Source organism: Eublepharis macularius, chromosome 10 (assembly GCF_028583425.1).
Source record: "Eublepharis macularius isolate TG4126 chromosome 10, MPM_Emac_v1.0, whole genome shotgun sequence".
NCBI classification, from domain to species: domain Eukaryota; kingdom Metazoa; phylum Chordata; class Lepidosauria; order Squamata; family Eublepharidae; genus Eublepharis; species Eublepharis macularius.
Window position 1 is genome coordinate 28929595 of NC_072799.1, and position 15342 is coordinate 28944936.

General features: G+C 41.8%; 1 protein-coding gene across 1 annotated transcript in view; it reads right to left on the reverse strand.

Moving 5' to 3' along the window:
• Window positions 1-15342, reverse strand: part of TACR3 (tachykinin receptor 3) — a 57706-nt gene that overhangs the window by 18994 nt on the left and 23370 nt on the right. Inside the window, exons 2-3 of the mRNA XM_054990421.1 lie at window positions 13713-13901; window positions 11801-11951 (exon numbers count right to left, since the gene is read on the reverse strand). Of these exons, the coding sequence (XP_054846396.1) occupies window positions 11801-11951; window positions 13713-13901 (340 nt within the window). The remainder of the gene's footprint in view (window positions 1-11800; window positions 11952-13712; window positions 13902-15342) is intronic.

Below are 15342 nucleotides of genomic sequence, written 5' to 3' on the forward strand. Positions count from 1 at the left end.
TAATGTTTTAATAATTTGGCTCTTTATTGTTCTATGGTCAAATTATTGTTATGGGATTTTGTGGGGTTTTGTTGTTGTTGTTAACATCAGGCATCCACTGACAGAGGATGCTTGTTACAATTATTCCCAATAAATAAATACATAACTCCTCGAGGAGATCTTAACTCAGGCAGGACTGTGAAGATGAACTTTTTTGTATCTTCTGAAACCTTACAAAATCTCCAGACCATACATTCGTTTTTAAAAGATACTGTTTCACTGAGAACTAGTTGTTGTGGATTAGAACTTTGGAGATCTGACTAGTTACTCATAGAATATTAAGGCAAAATTGCTCTTTACCTTGGCAGACTCCCAAACTCTCATTTACTGAAAGTTAACCCAAAGGGAAGGGGCAGTTCTAGGAAACAACCAACAAGAGAAAGGGAGGTGCTTCATCTTGCCTGCAAATTATTTATTTATTTATTTATTTATTTATTTATTTATTTATTTATTTATTTATTTATTCAATTTATTTATTTTATTCGATTTATACCCCGCCCTCCCCACAGATGGGCTCAGGGCGGCTTTCCAAGTATCACAAATTCCAAGTGTCACAACTTAAAAGCCTCCCTGGGGACTGCCTGAAGGGCTTATTTCTGGTTTTGAAGCCTCTGTGGTAGGAAACTAAGGTTAAAATGACCTGAAGCATTTCCAGGAGAGAGTGGGTGGATGGGAGGAAAAGAGTAAGGACCCTTTCTTGACTTCTAATTCTCCTCAGCAAATGCTTCCTCTCCATACTAGAATTATGAGGCAAAACCAAGAAGGAGACCTCCCCCCCCCCCACAGCTACTTCATAATGCATATATCTGCCCTTAATTTCTGGCAATTCATCTTTTAGGAATCCAGAACTTAAACTAGTTTCCTTTGGGCTGTTTCATCTTTTTTATAATGTCTGAGACGTTCATGGGTTCTACTGAACTATTTTCCCTCTTTACAACAATCCTGGACATAGCATTTGTTCCCATGATAGAACTTTTCTCAATTATCCAATTTAATTTCAGTACTTGATCGTGAGCAGACTGGAGCCATATTCATGGGAATGTATTCTCCAGCTTTCTTTTACATCAGAAAAAATATTTTTTTAATCTCTTGCAAGTATTTTGTATTTATTTGGGCATCCATTCCAATGCTGGTACAACTACAAAGATAGCTCAACATGGTGGATTACTGATTTGATTAACAATAGGCAGTTTTGTTCCAGTGACTACTTTTTGAGAATAAAGATTTCTATTTTATTGCATTTTTATCCTGCAAATCGAATATTGTTTCATTCACTATCTTCTCATTCTTGCTCACACTGATAAACTTTATGCCCTGGATACCAAACTTAAGAGCCAGAGACCTTATGAGGCTTTTTTAGATTCTCCAGTGCTATGAACATGATGCTCCATACTAAGCAGAAGCAATGATTTGCCAATGGCTACTACTGCATGCCACAAAATCAGCCTAATTCCACATCATGGTAGAAGTTGGGTATGGTAGATTATAGGTTATATACCATATAGGTTATACCATGCTGAACCACTCTATAAGTGCCCAATAAAAATCTTGCCGGATTGGACCAGCGGTCTACCTAGTCCAGCATCCTGTTTGGCACAGGTGCCAATTAGTTGCCCTAACAGGGCACAGAGTCTTCCCTTGATGCTGTCTCCTGGCACTGGCATTGAGTTTTTTAAAAATCCAATTCAATCCTCTCATTATGTATCTACCTTAATCAGGGCTTTTTTTCTGGGAAAAGAGGTGGTGGAACTCAGTGGGTCGCCCTTGGAGAAAAGAGTCACATGGCTGGTGGCCCCGCCCCCTGATCTCCAGACAGAGGGGAGTTTAGATTGCCCTCTGTGCCGCAGCGGCATGGAGGGCAATCTAAACTCCCCTCTGTCTGGAGATCAGGGGGTGGGGCCACCAGCCATGTGACCATTTTCAAGAGGTTCCGGAACTCCATTCCACCACGTTCCCACTGAAAAAAAGCCCTGACCTTAATAAATGTAACCCTTTTTTTAACCTAAAAAGGGCCAGGTCACTGGTCACAGGAGTGTAGATGCCCCATTCAACCCCGAACTGCTGTTTACATAAGTAAAAGTTTTATTTAAAGGGGGGGCAGTAAACTTGGGCTGAATCCACACATCCCGCTAAACTATCGGAATGACAGCATCTTCCTGGCGTGATTTCTGATGTCATCACACCACGATTCCACTCTCATAGCTCGATGATGTCAGAAATTGCACCAGGAAGATGCTATCATTCTGATAGTTTAGCACTATGCCAGGACGTGTGGATTCAGCCCAGAGGAGTAAAACCTAGAATTACAAATGAATACTATTGCCATATAAAATAAATTTAGAAATCCCAAATCTGCAGTGACAGAGTACTTCAGTTCCAGTCTTTGAACTCCCACTCACTCACTTTAAGACAGAGGCAGGATGGAGGATTGCTTCTTTATGGCTACACAGTGTAAGTGTTCTTCACAATAGCAGAAATGTTTCCTCAGAAAGTCCACACCTGATGATGGTCGCTGTTCATCCCACCTTTTCCCTCCTACTCTCCAGGCTCTCTCCTCTTGGATATCCCTCTTTCAGATCTTTCACTCTTTCCCCTCAGGGCTTCCAACTGACATCTCCCAATTGCCATCCTCCAACTGTCCCATTGCTAGGCAACTACTCCTCAGCCTCTCCGTAAAACGTCCTCCCTCTAGAAGGCAGTGTCCCCCCATCCCGCAATTATCAAATAATTTTAGAAGGCTTACATAAATATTTACATGTTCAAGAAACTGAATGGGATTTGTGGTTTCAGATGGCTCTCTGCACCCTTACTACTCTATGAACAGATCTTTTGTTTGAAGATATAAAAGTCCACCAGCTAGAAAAGCTCACCAGCCTGTAAGAACAGGGCAAATCACACTGTATTTGCTGTTTGTGTAATCTCATTTTTTAAGAATTCCTGGGCACGGTTATGATGAGATTCTACCTAGATCTTATCTTCAGGCTGAATATCTGTGAAAATTCATAACATGGACTCGGGCCATAAGCAAAGCCTCAGTCTTTTATTTTAGTTTGAGGATATCCTACAGTGGTGGAATAATTTATGTTTGTTGTGCATAATGGCATTGCTTGGTGCTAAGTAATATTTATTTTAGCTACCTGTATTTTTTTAAGAGTCCAGAGGGACTCTGGTGTGACGGCATGGCTAGGCAGTAAAGCATCTGCTTTGCATACAGAAAGTCCTAGGTTTAATCCCCAGAATTTCTAGTTAAAAGAAACAGGTAGTAGGTGATATAGACACCTCTACCTGAGACATCGTTTCAAGTCAGAGTACTGAGCCTGATACATCTAAAATTGCTCAGTATGTCAACTCCATGAGACTATGCAATATATCTGGTTTCCCATGATCTTTCTTCCAGCAGTTGCTTAGCTTCAACCATATTGCAACATTATTGTTCCCATGATATTCACTGGTCCATATCATTTTCACTCATAATTATGGGACTGAGAGTCAAACTAGATGAGATTGAGATCGTGGATCTCTCCACATTGTCTGAAAATAAATTTCAGGCAGTGGGGTCCTGGTAACAAATGGTAAGAGGAGAGAAAGTGTTGTATCAAGCAAATGGGTACAATTTAAATTACAAACCAGGCATATTGTAGATCTTAAACAGACATAACAACTGGGGGAGACCACCACCCTGGAGGGGGGTGATTTGGTGTTGCACAGACTGGAAGTGATGTAATAGAGTAGGCACAACAGTCTTGGATTCACCCCAAACTCTAGGGGATGGTAGAATTTGGCATGGATCCTAGAGCATCATGCCAATGCCATGATGTCACTCCTGGTTTGCAGCCCCCACTTCCAGTAATCTGCCAGGTGCCAGTGCTGGGCTGGCAAACATAATAACAACTGCTGCATCATTCAGTAAGTCATTGTAGGTCCAAGCCAAAACCTTATCCCTTCTATTTCCTGTTTCCTCACCTATTATACTACATCTTCCAGTAGGAAGTGCCTCCAATTATAGTTATAGCTACTAATATATCTAAGAAGACTATGGCCGTTTCCAGATGGCTTACCTGAAGCCGCTCCATTCCGCAATGTTGTGGATCATGCCGGGGAAAATGCAAAATATCGCATTTTCTCGCATGAATTTTGCGCGACATCTCGCAAAACTCGCGCGAGAAAACACAATATTTTGCATTTTCCCCAGCACGATCCACAACATTGTGGCATGGAGTGGCTTCAGGTAAGCCATCTGGAAATGGCCCAGATCTTAGAAAGTTTAATCCTTTCACTCTGGAAGTTTTGCTAAACAAAACCAGTCTCCTCCCCTCCTTTAAAAGAAAAGAAGTGGGCACACATCTTTTGCCCGTCTTTTTTCTTTAAAGGGCTAACAACAACCCAGAGTGATTCGGTGGCCAGTTTCGATTAGCAAAACCATGTAGAGGTGGAATGATCAAATCCTTTTTCTCTATGTGGTTCTGATCCGAGAGAGAGCCAAGCATGCCTGAAATTTACTTTTGAAGAATCCTGGGAGTTTCTAATCATGGCTCTCACAAGATCTCACCCATTTTGCCCCCTAATCATAGGGGAATGGATTTGGTAACACAATCTGCCCAGAATCTACAGAAATATCATGGCTCGGATCCAGTCTAGAATTTCCATTGGTGCAAGGGGGATGATTTCTGCTGCATTCTCACAGGAGAATTCAGAATCCTCCCATGCTTTTCTGTAGGAGGGGGATCCCCCTCTCTTCCAGAAGTTTGGGTTGCTGCAGGATGGAGGAATCTGTGAAATTCCTTTAGCCCATGGAAATTCAAGGCTGGATCCAAACTAGACATGGGCATGAACCGAAAAAACCCAAAAAACCCCTGAACCATGAGGTTCGTGGGTTTTCACGAACCAGGAACCACGAACTGGCACCGAACTGCGGCCAGTTCCAAACCAGTTTATGGTTTGTGGGGTTCAAATGCCCCTTTCTGGCTGCTTAGCAGCAGCAGAAAAAGGGGCATTTAACAGTTTAAAAGGCCCTTTCCTGCCTTGCAAGTGGCAGGCCCCTTTAAACTATCAGCTGGCAGGCGGCTGGGGGGGGGATCCCTTTTTGCCATGCTTCAGATAAAGAAGCACTCCGGGGATTCCACAACTGCAAACAGCCAGCCCGCTTCCATCTTAGCTGCCATCACCTTGGCAAAGTTTCTTAGGCCTTAAAAGGTCTCATGTGAACTCTTCACAGGCATGTAGCAGTTAATAAGGATTAACCACAGGTCTAATTAATTAGGGCTTTTAGGCTTTGCCTCGGAACACACGGTCTTACTTGTAGGTGCCACCGAGTATTTTCCTTTCATAATCAAAAGCAGAATCACATAGCTCTCTATGGGTTTATTTAATTGCATCTGAAATAGCATGCAAAACAACTTTGCTATTCATTCAAATCAAAAGATTGTTATGGCTTATTACAGGAAGAAGGAACAATGAACTCATTTGAAAGCCAAGACACACAAGTATCCCACTGAGTGGCCACTTACAATTATATTTGTTTTTAAAATAAATGCCAGACAAGTCCATTATGAGAAAAGCAAATTAGGAAAGATGCAGACAGAACTTATCAATAACCTTGCTATTATTGCACATCTGCGCACATTTTGAATTGTTGGATTATGTGTTGTAATTACCAATGTGCACTAAGAACAAACAGGAACCAGACTGTAATAATAGAGGTAAATTCTGAGGACAAGAAAATCAAAATCTCTTAGTTGAACATCTCTGTCCTAAATGTATATGAATATGCACATCTCCCCCATTCGAGAAATTTCGTACTCTGATCCAGTGATGAACAATTGTTCCCCATTATACACATTGTTTTCAGCAGTTTCAGTTCTCTGTTTTTTGTTTTGGATACTGCAGGTCCACTGATATGTTATAGAGTTGTACTGATACGTTATACAGTTTAAAATGTAACATTTATGCATACTGTGCATGTCATATGTACAATGCTGATTTACTGATGCACAAATATTGTTGAAAATTGCATATATTTTATGAAACCAGACCCTCCTCTTTCCAGCTCATGCTACCCAATCAGATCCCTTTGAGTAGCCTGCCACTCAAAGCTCTCTGATTCTGTGAGGGACTAATCCTTAACAGTCCTGCAGCTGTGCGTACAGCACTTCCAGGCTTTTTAAAAACGTGCAATCCATCAGAAGAGGCTACTGAATTTTACTACTTAAACTTGAAAAATCCCCATTTTGATCGCTCCTCCATTCTAAACCAGAATCTATTAGTTTTTTATTTCCATTCTATTTTCTGTTTTCCTGTGCAAAATTTCCCCCTTCATTTATATATTTTAAAATATTTTTGGTTCATTGCATAGAAATGGCATATAACATAGTCATGGCATCTCAAAGACTCAACAACACTTAAATAGAGAGCCAGTGTGGTGGAGTGGTTACAGTGCCAGATTAGGATCTTGGAGACCCAGGTTCAAATCCTCACTTTGTGATGAAAACTCACTGGGTGACCATGGGCCAGTCACACACTTGCAGCCTAACCTACCTCACAGGGTTGTTGTGAGGATAAATTGGAGGAGAGGAGAAAATCAGGGTATAAATGAAGTATTTCTTTGGAAAAGTCAATAATGCTAGGAAAAGTAGAAGGCAGTAGGAAAAGAGGAAGACCTAAAACGAGATGGCTTGACTCAATAAAAGAAGCAGCGTCCTCCAGTTTACAAGATCTGAGCAAGACTGTTAATGATAGGACATTTTGGAGGTCTTTCATTCATAGGGTCACCATAGTTTAGAGGCAACTTGACGGCACATAACACACACACAAATGAAGTATGTAAATAAACAAGTGTGACTGGTGATTCTGTCGATTTCCCCCTCCTGTTGCTGAGATTCTTGAAATTTTGTTAGAGGGAGAGGGATTAGTGAACCCTCAGGAACAGCATAGGGGGCAAGGTGGGGGGACTATGAGGGAGGGGGAAATCAGCAGTTCACTACTCCCTGTTCCAAAACATTAAGTACCCATAATAAGTCTTCAGAATATAGCCGTTACGTGGTTTATGTTGTATTTAGTATTCATTTGTACAGGGGTTTCCTGATACAATAAAGATGTCTGAATGTTAAACAGTTCCCCAGACATGAAACAGGGAATTAGGCTTAACAATACTGGCAATACTTTCTCATTGTTATTTTAATGAAAATATGATTTTAAAAATTGGATATATCATTCAATATCTAGATATGTAAGGGACTGAAGGAGTTGGGGTCATTATTTAGCAATTTGTAGTAGCACCAGTCTTCCTTTTAATAGCTCTCAGTATTAGGGATGAGCAAGAGGGAAAAAAACTAGACTCAGTTTGGGCCATTTTTTTCATTTGAAAAACTTGAGCCAGATTCTTTAATATCAGAACTGAAGTTAGTAATATTAGGGCATAAATCTGCTAAATCTCTCTCTTCTTTTACTATCTTGCCTCCTAATGTTAGGGACAGAGAAGAAAGAAACCAGTATAATTGCCAGTCTAGAGAGTCTCTGATGGTTTCTGAATGTTGGAAATAATCTTGCTCAAATCTGGAGCTTGTATGATATGTACAGAAGAGCATAGTTCAAGCTGGATTTTGATACTTCCCTACAAATGATCTGGTAGCTGTAATACGTATGTTTCATCATTCAGTGTGGTTCTTCCCTTTCCTAAATGTAAGAGTGGCAGGTTCCCTTCAAAGACAGAGTCTTAAATAAATATCCTTGCATGCTTGGTTTCTGCAAACAACATCTATCTCAACAAATGATTTCTCACATTATTGTCTCAGTCAGACTCTGTCCAGGCTTGAGCAGTAGCAGGTCTTTTGCTAACTGAAAAGGATTTGGTGGCAATAATCCAGAAAATGGCCTGATAAAAAATTTGTGGGGCTTATGTTTCATTTTAGTAGCTACAAGTTGAAGATTACAGGAAACATTTTAATGGATAGCACTGTACCTAACATTTCCGTTCCCACTTGTTGAAGGTCTCGCTAATGATCTACACACGGCACTCTTGAATGCACATACAGCACATAATAAACTTTGTGTGATTTGCTAGATAATATGGCAGTGTGGGAATTAATTTTACATGAAAAAGTCATATTCTACCTCAGGGCTTTTTTTCTGGGAAAAGAGGTGGCGGAACTCAGTGGGTTGCCCTTGGAGAAAATGGTCACATGGCTGGTGGCCCCGCCCCCGATCTCCAGACAGAGGGGAGTTGAGATTGCCCTCTGCGCCGCCGAGCGGTGCGGAGGGCAATCTCAACTCCCCTCTGTCTGGAGATGAGGGGGCGGGGCCACCAGCCATGTGACCATTTTCAAGAGGTTCCGGAACTCTGTTCCCCCGCGTTCCTGCTGAAAAAAAGCCCTGTTCTACCTACTGTTCTCAACAGTCCTTTATTAAAACTACAGCCCTTTAGGCTGCAAGAAGAGCCTGAAGATTGCCTGGAGAATTTGACTAGACTTAACCCCTTGCTTGCACTGCTTTGGTATCAACATAAGATCACAGTATATAGGGTGGGATTAGGAGCTGGAAAGCCCTCCACATCCCTATGTTCCAGAGACTTTTATTCAAACTGTGGCTAACCTCCAGGTGGGAATTCTCCTGGAATTACAGCTACAGCTGCCAACCTCCAGGTGGGACCTGGACATTTTCAAGAATTAGAACTGTTCTCCAGACGACAGAATCAATATACAGATGGACTCTATGGCTTTATACTCCTCTGAGGTCCCTCCTCTCTTCAAACCTCACCCTCCTCAGGCTACATTGCCAAATACACAGAAAATCCCCACCCTGGAGCTGGCAATCGCTAATGATAACTGATCTCTGGAGGCAATGGCAGCCTCAGAGGATCAAATCTCTGGCATCACATCCTCATGCCACTTCTTTCTCTCCCCAGACTCCACCCTCCGCAGGCACTGCTCCCAAATATCCCAGAATGTCGCAAGTCAGAGTTGGCAACCCTAGTGGTGATGGTGGCAGCATGCAGTATAAGCTGGAGGGCAAAGAGCTACAATGATGGCCCTTTCCCCTATTCCACAGTCTATGTTCAGTCTCATGGACCCTGGTCAAAAAGGTAAAGCACCGAGTCATTACTGACCCATGGGAGGACGTCACATCATGATGTTTTCTTGGCAGACTTTTTACAGGGTGGTTTGCCATTGCCTTTCCCAGTCATCTACACTTTTCCCCCAGGAAACTGAGTACCCATTTTACCGACCTCGGAAGGATGGAAGGCTGAGTCACCCTTGAGCCGGCTACCTGAACCCGGCTTCTGCCAGGATCGAACTCAGGTTGTGAGCAGAGCTTGGGCTGCAGTACTGCAGCTTACCACTCTGCGCCATGGACCCTGGGATGCCACTATTCTTTGTACTCTCTGCACAGAAGCCAGGAACAAGGTCACATCAAATATTGACCCAATTATCTTTTATTTAAGCTATATACTATTTCAGGAGCTCAAACCAGGTGCTAGCTATTAAAATGGCAGGGTGGGTGTGAGATTGTTAGTTTAGATAGCATCCCTCCCAAACAAGCTCGTACCTCTCCCCTAACTAGCCATCAAATGACTATGCAAACAGAACAATCTTTCACTGCTTTTGAAATGGAAAAAAAGGACCAGTGTGGGAACGATGATGGGGAAGAAGACTTCAGAACATTATGCAAAACTCAATACAAGTTTAATCAGAGAGAAAGGGACAAGAGTGGGGCTGATCAAGTCTACGCTTAACCAATAATGTTTTGAAGCAATAGCAAAGCTAGAGCCGAAAAAGGAGAGAATGGTGTGTATGGAGATCCAAACGTTGCAGTGGATTTATATGAATCAATTGCAAGTGTAACTGTGGAACGGGTGACTTGGGTTAGAACTACATATCACAAAGGATGAATGGCTCTACCAAGAAACAGCAGCTCTCCCAAGACGAACAGCCAGTTATACAAAATCCTGAGCTGTCATGATCATGTTCCCAGGATCCCCACCTTCTCATGAGCCAGCCAATGACAAAGAGCCAGAACAGGAATGTGTATGATGTCATATCACATGTTTTCTACTGCTAGAAGTTATGATGGAAAGGAAACTTAGGGCTGGATGCATTTTCCATGGGCCATACATGTATTGAACTAGTACAGCCCCCGCTTTATTATGAAATTGTTAAAATCTGTGGCTTTAAATTGTGAGTTAATATTTTATGATGGCTTGATCCGACTTGTGAGCCATCTTGCGTACTCTTTGAGGAGAAAAGCAGGATATAAAATGTTTAAATGAATTATATGTGAAGAATGTCTAGAACTTGTGGTCTCAGGAGGTGGAACCATTTCTCATTCGACAAGGGCATCTAAGTCACCTTTAGACAAGAGGAAAGGTGGGATAAATCATAATCATCATAATAGTATTATTTGTGTTGTTGTTGTTGTTAAGTCAGCTCTTCCATGCCCGTTGGTGTTAGAAGATGACTTAATCTGTGCGGCCTACCTATTTGTGAAGAAGCCCTTTCCATGGTTTAGTAGTGCTAGGATGTTGTAGGGAAGGGAGAAAGAGAACAAACTCCCCCACTGGCTTCTTGAGTAGCTCTGTACACTGGGGTGCCTTCAGGTAGGTTCCCCTACTGCTGAGCATCATGACTGTCTCACATGGTCATTGGGTCCAGGACACCTAGCCACCCACTCTTTCTTTTGGGCTAGTTGCCCCTAGCTCCTATGTTGGGCTTTTCTTGGCCTGTATGGTAGAGCCATCAATGCCCATTGGTGTCATTTCTGGCTACAATTCCATTTGCTCAGGGTCTGCCTCAGCCCCCCCCCCCCCCGCCCCGCCACCTCTAGCAAGCATCACATTACATCGGGCATGCCTTTGCTTACAGTTGCCCATACTTGAGCCAACTGTTGTTTTAATGTAAATCCCTACTTTAAAAACAAATTAAAAGTTTTCTTTAAAAAGTGCTGCCTGGTTATTTAATTAAAGAACCAACTAAATGCTGCAGCTCTAATAATTTCCTAAATGTCAGCCTTAGTTCTCAATCTGTTCAATGGGAATAATAACTGACTCTACACTATGGATTGCAGTGAAGGAATATAAGGATGATGGATAAGGACCATGAAAAAGGTTTTCAAGCCATCAGTTTGATTCAACCTGTAATATCGTGTTCTATCAGAGAAACTTTGTTGGACTCTGAGTGGGAGTGAGTTTAAGATTCTGTCAAGTTCCACCCATTATTTGCAAGGCTCCGCCTACTTTCTGCAGCAGATCTGCCAGACATTGGCCCTTTCCACATGTCCTTAAAGGGCTGGCCCACCCACCAAATGCTGGTGGCTTTTTCCCTTGACTCCAGACGTCTCCATTTTCAAAATGGTTGCAAGCTGTTTGGCTTCCATTTTTTTTGGTGTCTTTTCAGGACTGCAGGAAAGTGCGCCCCCAGAAAAGGTGTTGAAAAACTAGAAGTCAAACAGCCTGCAAACATTTTGAAAATGGATACATCTGGAGTCAAGGGGAAAAGCCGCCAGCATTCAATGAGTGGGTCGTCTCTTTAAGGACATGTGGAAAGGGCCTCTGTCTGCCTCTTAACTCTCAGATCTTCATGTTCTGCCCATAATCTTCTGGGTCCACTTGATCCAACTCTATATCCTGGCCATGCCAATATTGGAGTTGGATCAATGTGGCCGATATTTTTGAAATCAAAAGCTGGCAACCTTAACAATGAAACACATTTCTTGAAGCAACAGAAAGGTATATTAATCATCAAAAACAATGGAAAGCCTAGTAGAACAGTACCTTCCTCTTTGCTTTCAGCTGCTCCTGGTATTTGTCTGATGTGTCGCCTGGGATCTCACCTCCCCAAAGGCTGATTCCAACAATTGTGTAAGTGATACCCATGACAAGCAATGGAAAGCAGTATACCAGTACGATCACAATAACCTGGTACCTGTAACACAACAACATTAAACTGACACACTGTTTCAGCAGAACTGGTCAAAACAAGTTGCTGTTTGTATTGTTAAAAACAACCAGCTCCCCAGGGGGTGGTGAGGCTTTATGGCCTCATTGGGATAGTAGAGCATTTCTTCCCAACTCTAGATATGTAACATTTCTGGAAAAGTTGGGGTTATTGTTGTGGAGGGTGGGTGAGATTTTTCATTATGTTTTGGCAACAAATGGAAAATTGGAGGGAAATTAAAATTATGCAATATTTACTTTCCTGTCAGTCCTAAGCAAACTGCATTCACAATATAAAATCTTTTAGCAAAATTGCAAATTTACCCAATACTTGGGGTGGGGGATGGGTGAGTTGCTGCATCCTATGCTGTCTTAGCACACATATCTTATTTTTTACCTTCTGATGGCTTAGAAAAAAATAAAAGAACTTAGGAAACAAGTTCTTTTTATAAACAAAAGGAGGTATATTATTACCACCAGCACATTTGGATTTTGACCTAAACTTTATAACATTGAAAATGCTGAACTCCCACTTCCCCAACTTCACATATCTACCCATTCCACCACCCAACATCCTTATATCTAATGAGGAGGGAGCCAGAAAGGTTATGCATGAAACAAAGAATTCTCATCCACTTACTTCCAGTTACTAACCGATTATACTGCATCTGACTACCCTGAAGGAGGAGGAGGAGGAGGAGGAGGAGGAGGAAGCATTACAAATAATAAATGCCCTAATCTTTTCTGCACAAATAAAATACTAGAGAAGAGCTAGTAGCTGGGGTACTTGTGGTTAACAATGACTTTGGGAAATTAAGTTATAGAATACTTCTATACACAATGCTTCATTAATTTAGGGCATTCACTACCCCAAGATGAGATGCTGGCCACTGCTTTAGATTAGTTTAAAAATGGTTGGCCACATTCAGAGAGCATAGATCTATCAACGGCTACGAGCCATGATGGCTAAATGGAACGTCAGTGTACAGAAGCAGTGTGGTTTTGGATATGGGGATAAGGAGGGACGGAAACAGTGGAGATTTTGGAGGCATTTGGGCAGTCATTGTGGGAAGTAGATGTTTCATTAGATGTGCCCTTGATGATGTACAGCAGGGCTCTTCCTATATTCTTATACTGTTGACTTCAAATTTGGGTTAAAGATAGAAAACTTCAGGCCCTTCAGTGTATCATTTAGAAACACTACTTATCCTCTTTGCGGGGGCTGGCTAGCTAGAGACAGGTGATGTGGCTGAATGAGTGGGTTAAATTATGGCATTGGAGGAAAGTGTTGAATCCAGCCAGCTTGTTCACTGGTGAAAAATGAAGGAAGGTCTCCCCTTTGACCACCAAAAAGGCTGTGTTGTGGAACATGTTGTGGAGCACAGACAAAAGCCATGTGGGACAAGGACTTTAATAATGAGATTTGGGTAAGATTAATTGGGAAAGCTGACAGGATCCAACCGCCTCTTTTGTTAGGCACTGTGGAATATTTGGAAACAAGGGGAGTCTATGTTGAAGAGGTGTGAATTAACAGAAACTGATTCAAAAATCAAGAGAAAAATTGAGAGAGACGACCAGAATACCATATTCTTCACATTTCTAAAGAGGCCTGCAGGAGCCCTTTTTGTATTCAGGTCTAATCTGTGATCCCTAAAACCTTTGGAATGTGCTCATTTGGCAAATGCCGTGTTCTTTTGCTCTTAAGAGATAGAGAAGTCTATCAGGAATGCATTACATTTTAAACACTTACGTGAAACGCTGTTTGATGCCACCTGGCCATGAGACATAGCACAGAGTTCTTCGGGGCATCACTTCTGTCTTTGAAAAGAGACACTGAGGAAGGGCAAGTAGAAATGCCAGAATCCATATGCTTGCAATCACCACTTTTGTAACAGTGGCAGAGAGTCTGGGCTTTAGAGGATCAGTAATGGCCATATATCTGGTAAAACAAAAATATCATAAAACTGTCACCAAACTCGAAACGTCTGGGGGAAAGGTTCTGAAGAGTACACAGTAAAATGTAATTTTTTCTTAATATGATATAGAAATTGAAAGCAATTATTTGATGATGACCCAACTGTTCTAACAGACTAGCAGTGCAATCCTAAGGAAAGTGACTCCAGTCTAAGCCCATTGATTCTTCTTAGGATTGCACTGTAGGGCAGTAGCATGCAATCCTGGGTACAGTTACTCCAATCTAAGCTGACTCATTGACCTCAAACTCTGCATAGGACTGCAGTGTAATTCTGCAAGCAAATTGCTAGTGTGCAGCAAAATTAGTCTCCTGAACTCCCCAAATTTCTAAAATGGTTGGTTTATTTTGAATTTCTTATCCCTGCAGTTTGACTTAAAAATCTCTGACTTGATTTCACTTTTCCATTGTGCAAACCACACCTATGAGCTTTGATCTTCAAGCCATTATTTGAACATTTTTAAGGACACTTTCCCCCCTGAGTGACTCAAAGAGGCTTACAAAACTAAAAAAAGTTTCAAGTAGTAGCCAGGTTTGAGTCCAGTAGCACCTTAGAAACCACTCAGAAGGGAAGCTTTGACTCTAAAGAAGGGAAGTTTGAAAAAGCGATGTTTGGCTCTCAAAAGGTTAAACAACAACAACAGTAGTGCTCTTCTAGGTAGATTAGTGCCCCACTCAGAGCAGTGAACAAGTCAGTGTTATTATTATTCCTATAATACAGCTGGGAAGTTGGGGCTGAAAGGAGTGGCTTACCCAAGGCTACCTACTGAACTCATAGCAGTAGTGGGATTTGAACCAGCAGAGTGCTGATTCACAACCCAACCACTGAATCACTATGTAACAGCAGCTGAAAAACCACTGTGCTACAAACCTTGAAAATCGTGTTGGCCTCTAAGGTGTTACTGGCTTCAAATCCTGTAAAACTAAAAAAGTTTCTACGTTACTATCAAATCCAGACAGGTCCACATCTGACAAGCTGTTTTTTTTCACTGGTCCCAGGCTGTGAGCCCTGGTCCAAGAGCTCTTTAGCGCTTGCCTTCAACTTCTGCCAGCAACTCATGCATCTGGCCTAACCCAGATTAAATACATGCAGGCAGAGAAGGGAAAAATCAGTCTAGAAGAACCCCAGCTGCTGTGAGCCTTTCTTAGTACCCTCCTAAATAACAAACAAGCAACCAATGAACTGGAATTGCCTGCAGCAAAAAACGAGCAAACTGAAAAACCTCACAATGATACTATACAAAATTAAGAAGAAGCAAAAAAGGCATGATCATAGATTTGTTTATACTGATAAAGGTGGCTGTCTACCAGTGCTCTGCATGAGTCTATGTTCTATCCTCTTCCTTTCAATTAGCCTTCCCTGAGGAAGAGTAATTTTAAAAATGTATTTAACCGACCTAACTTTTCT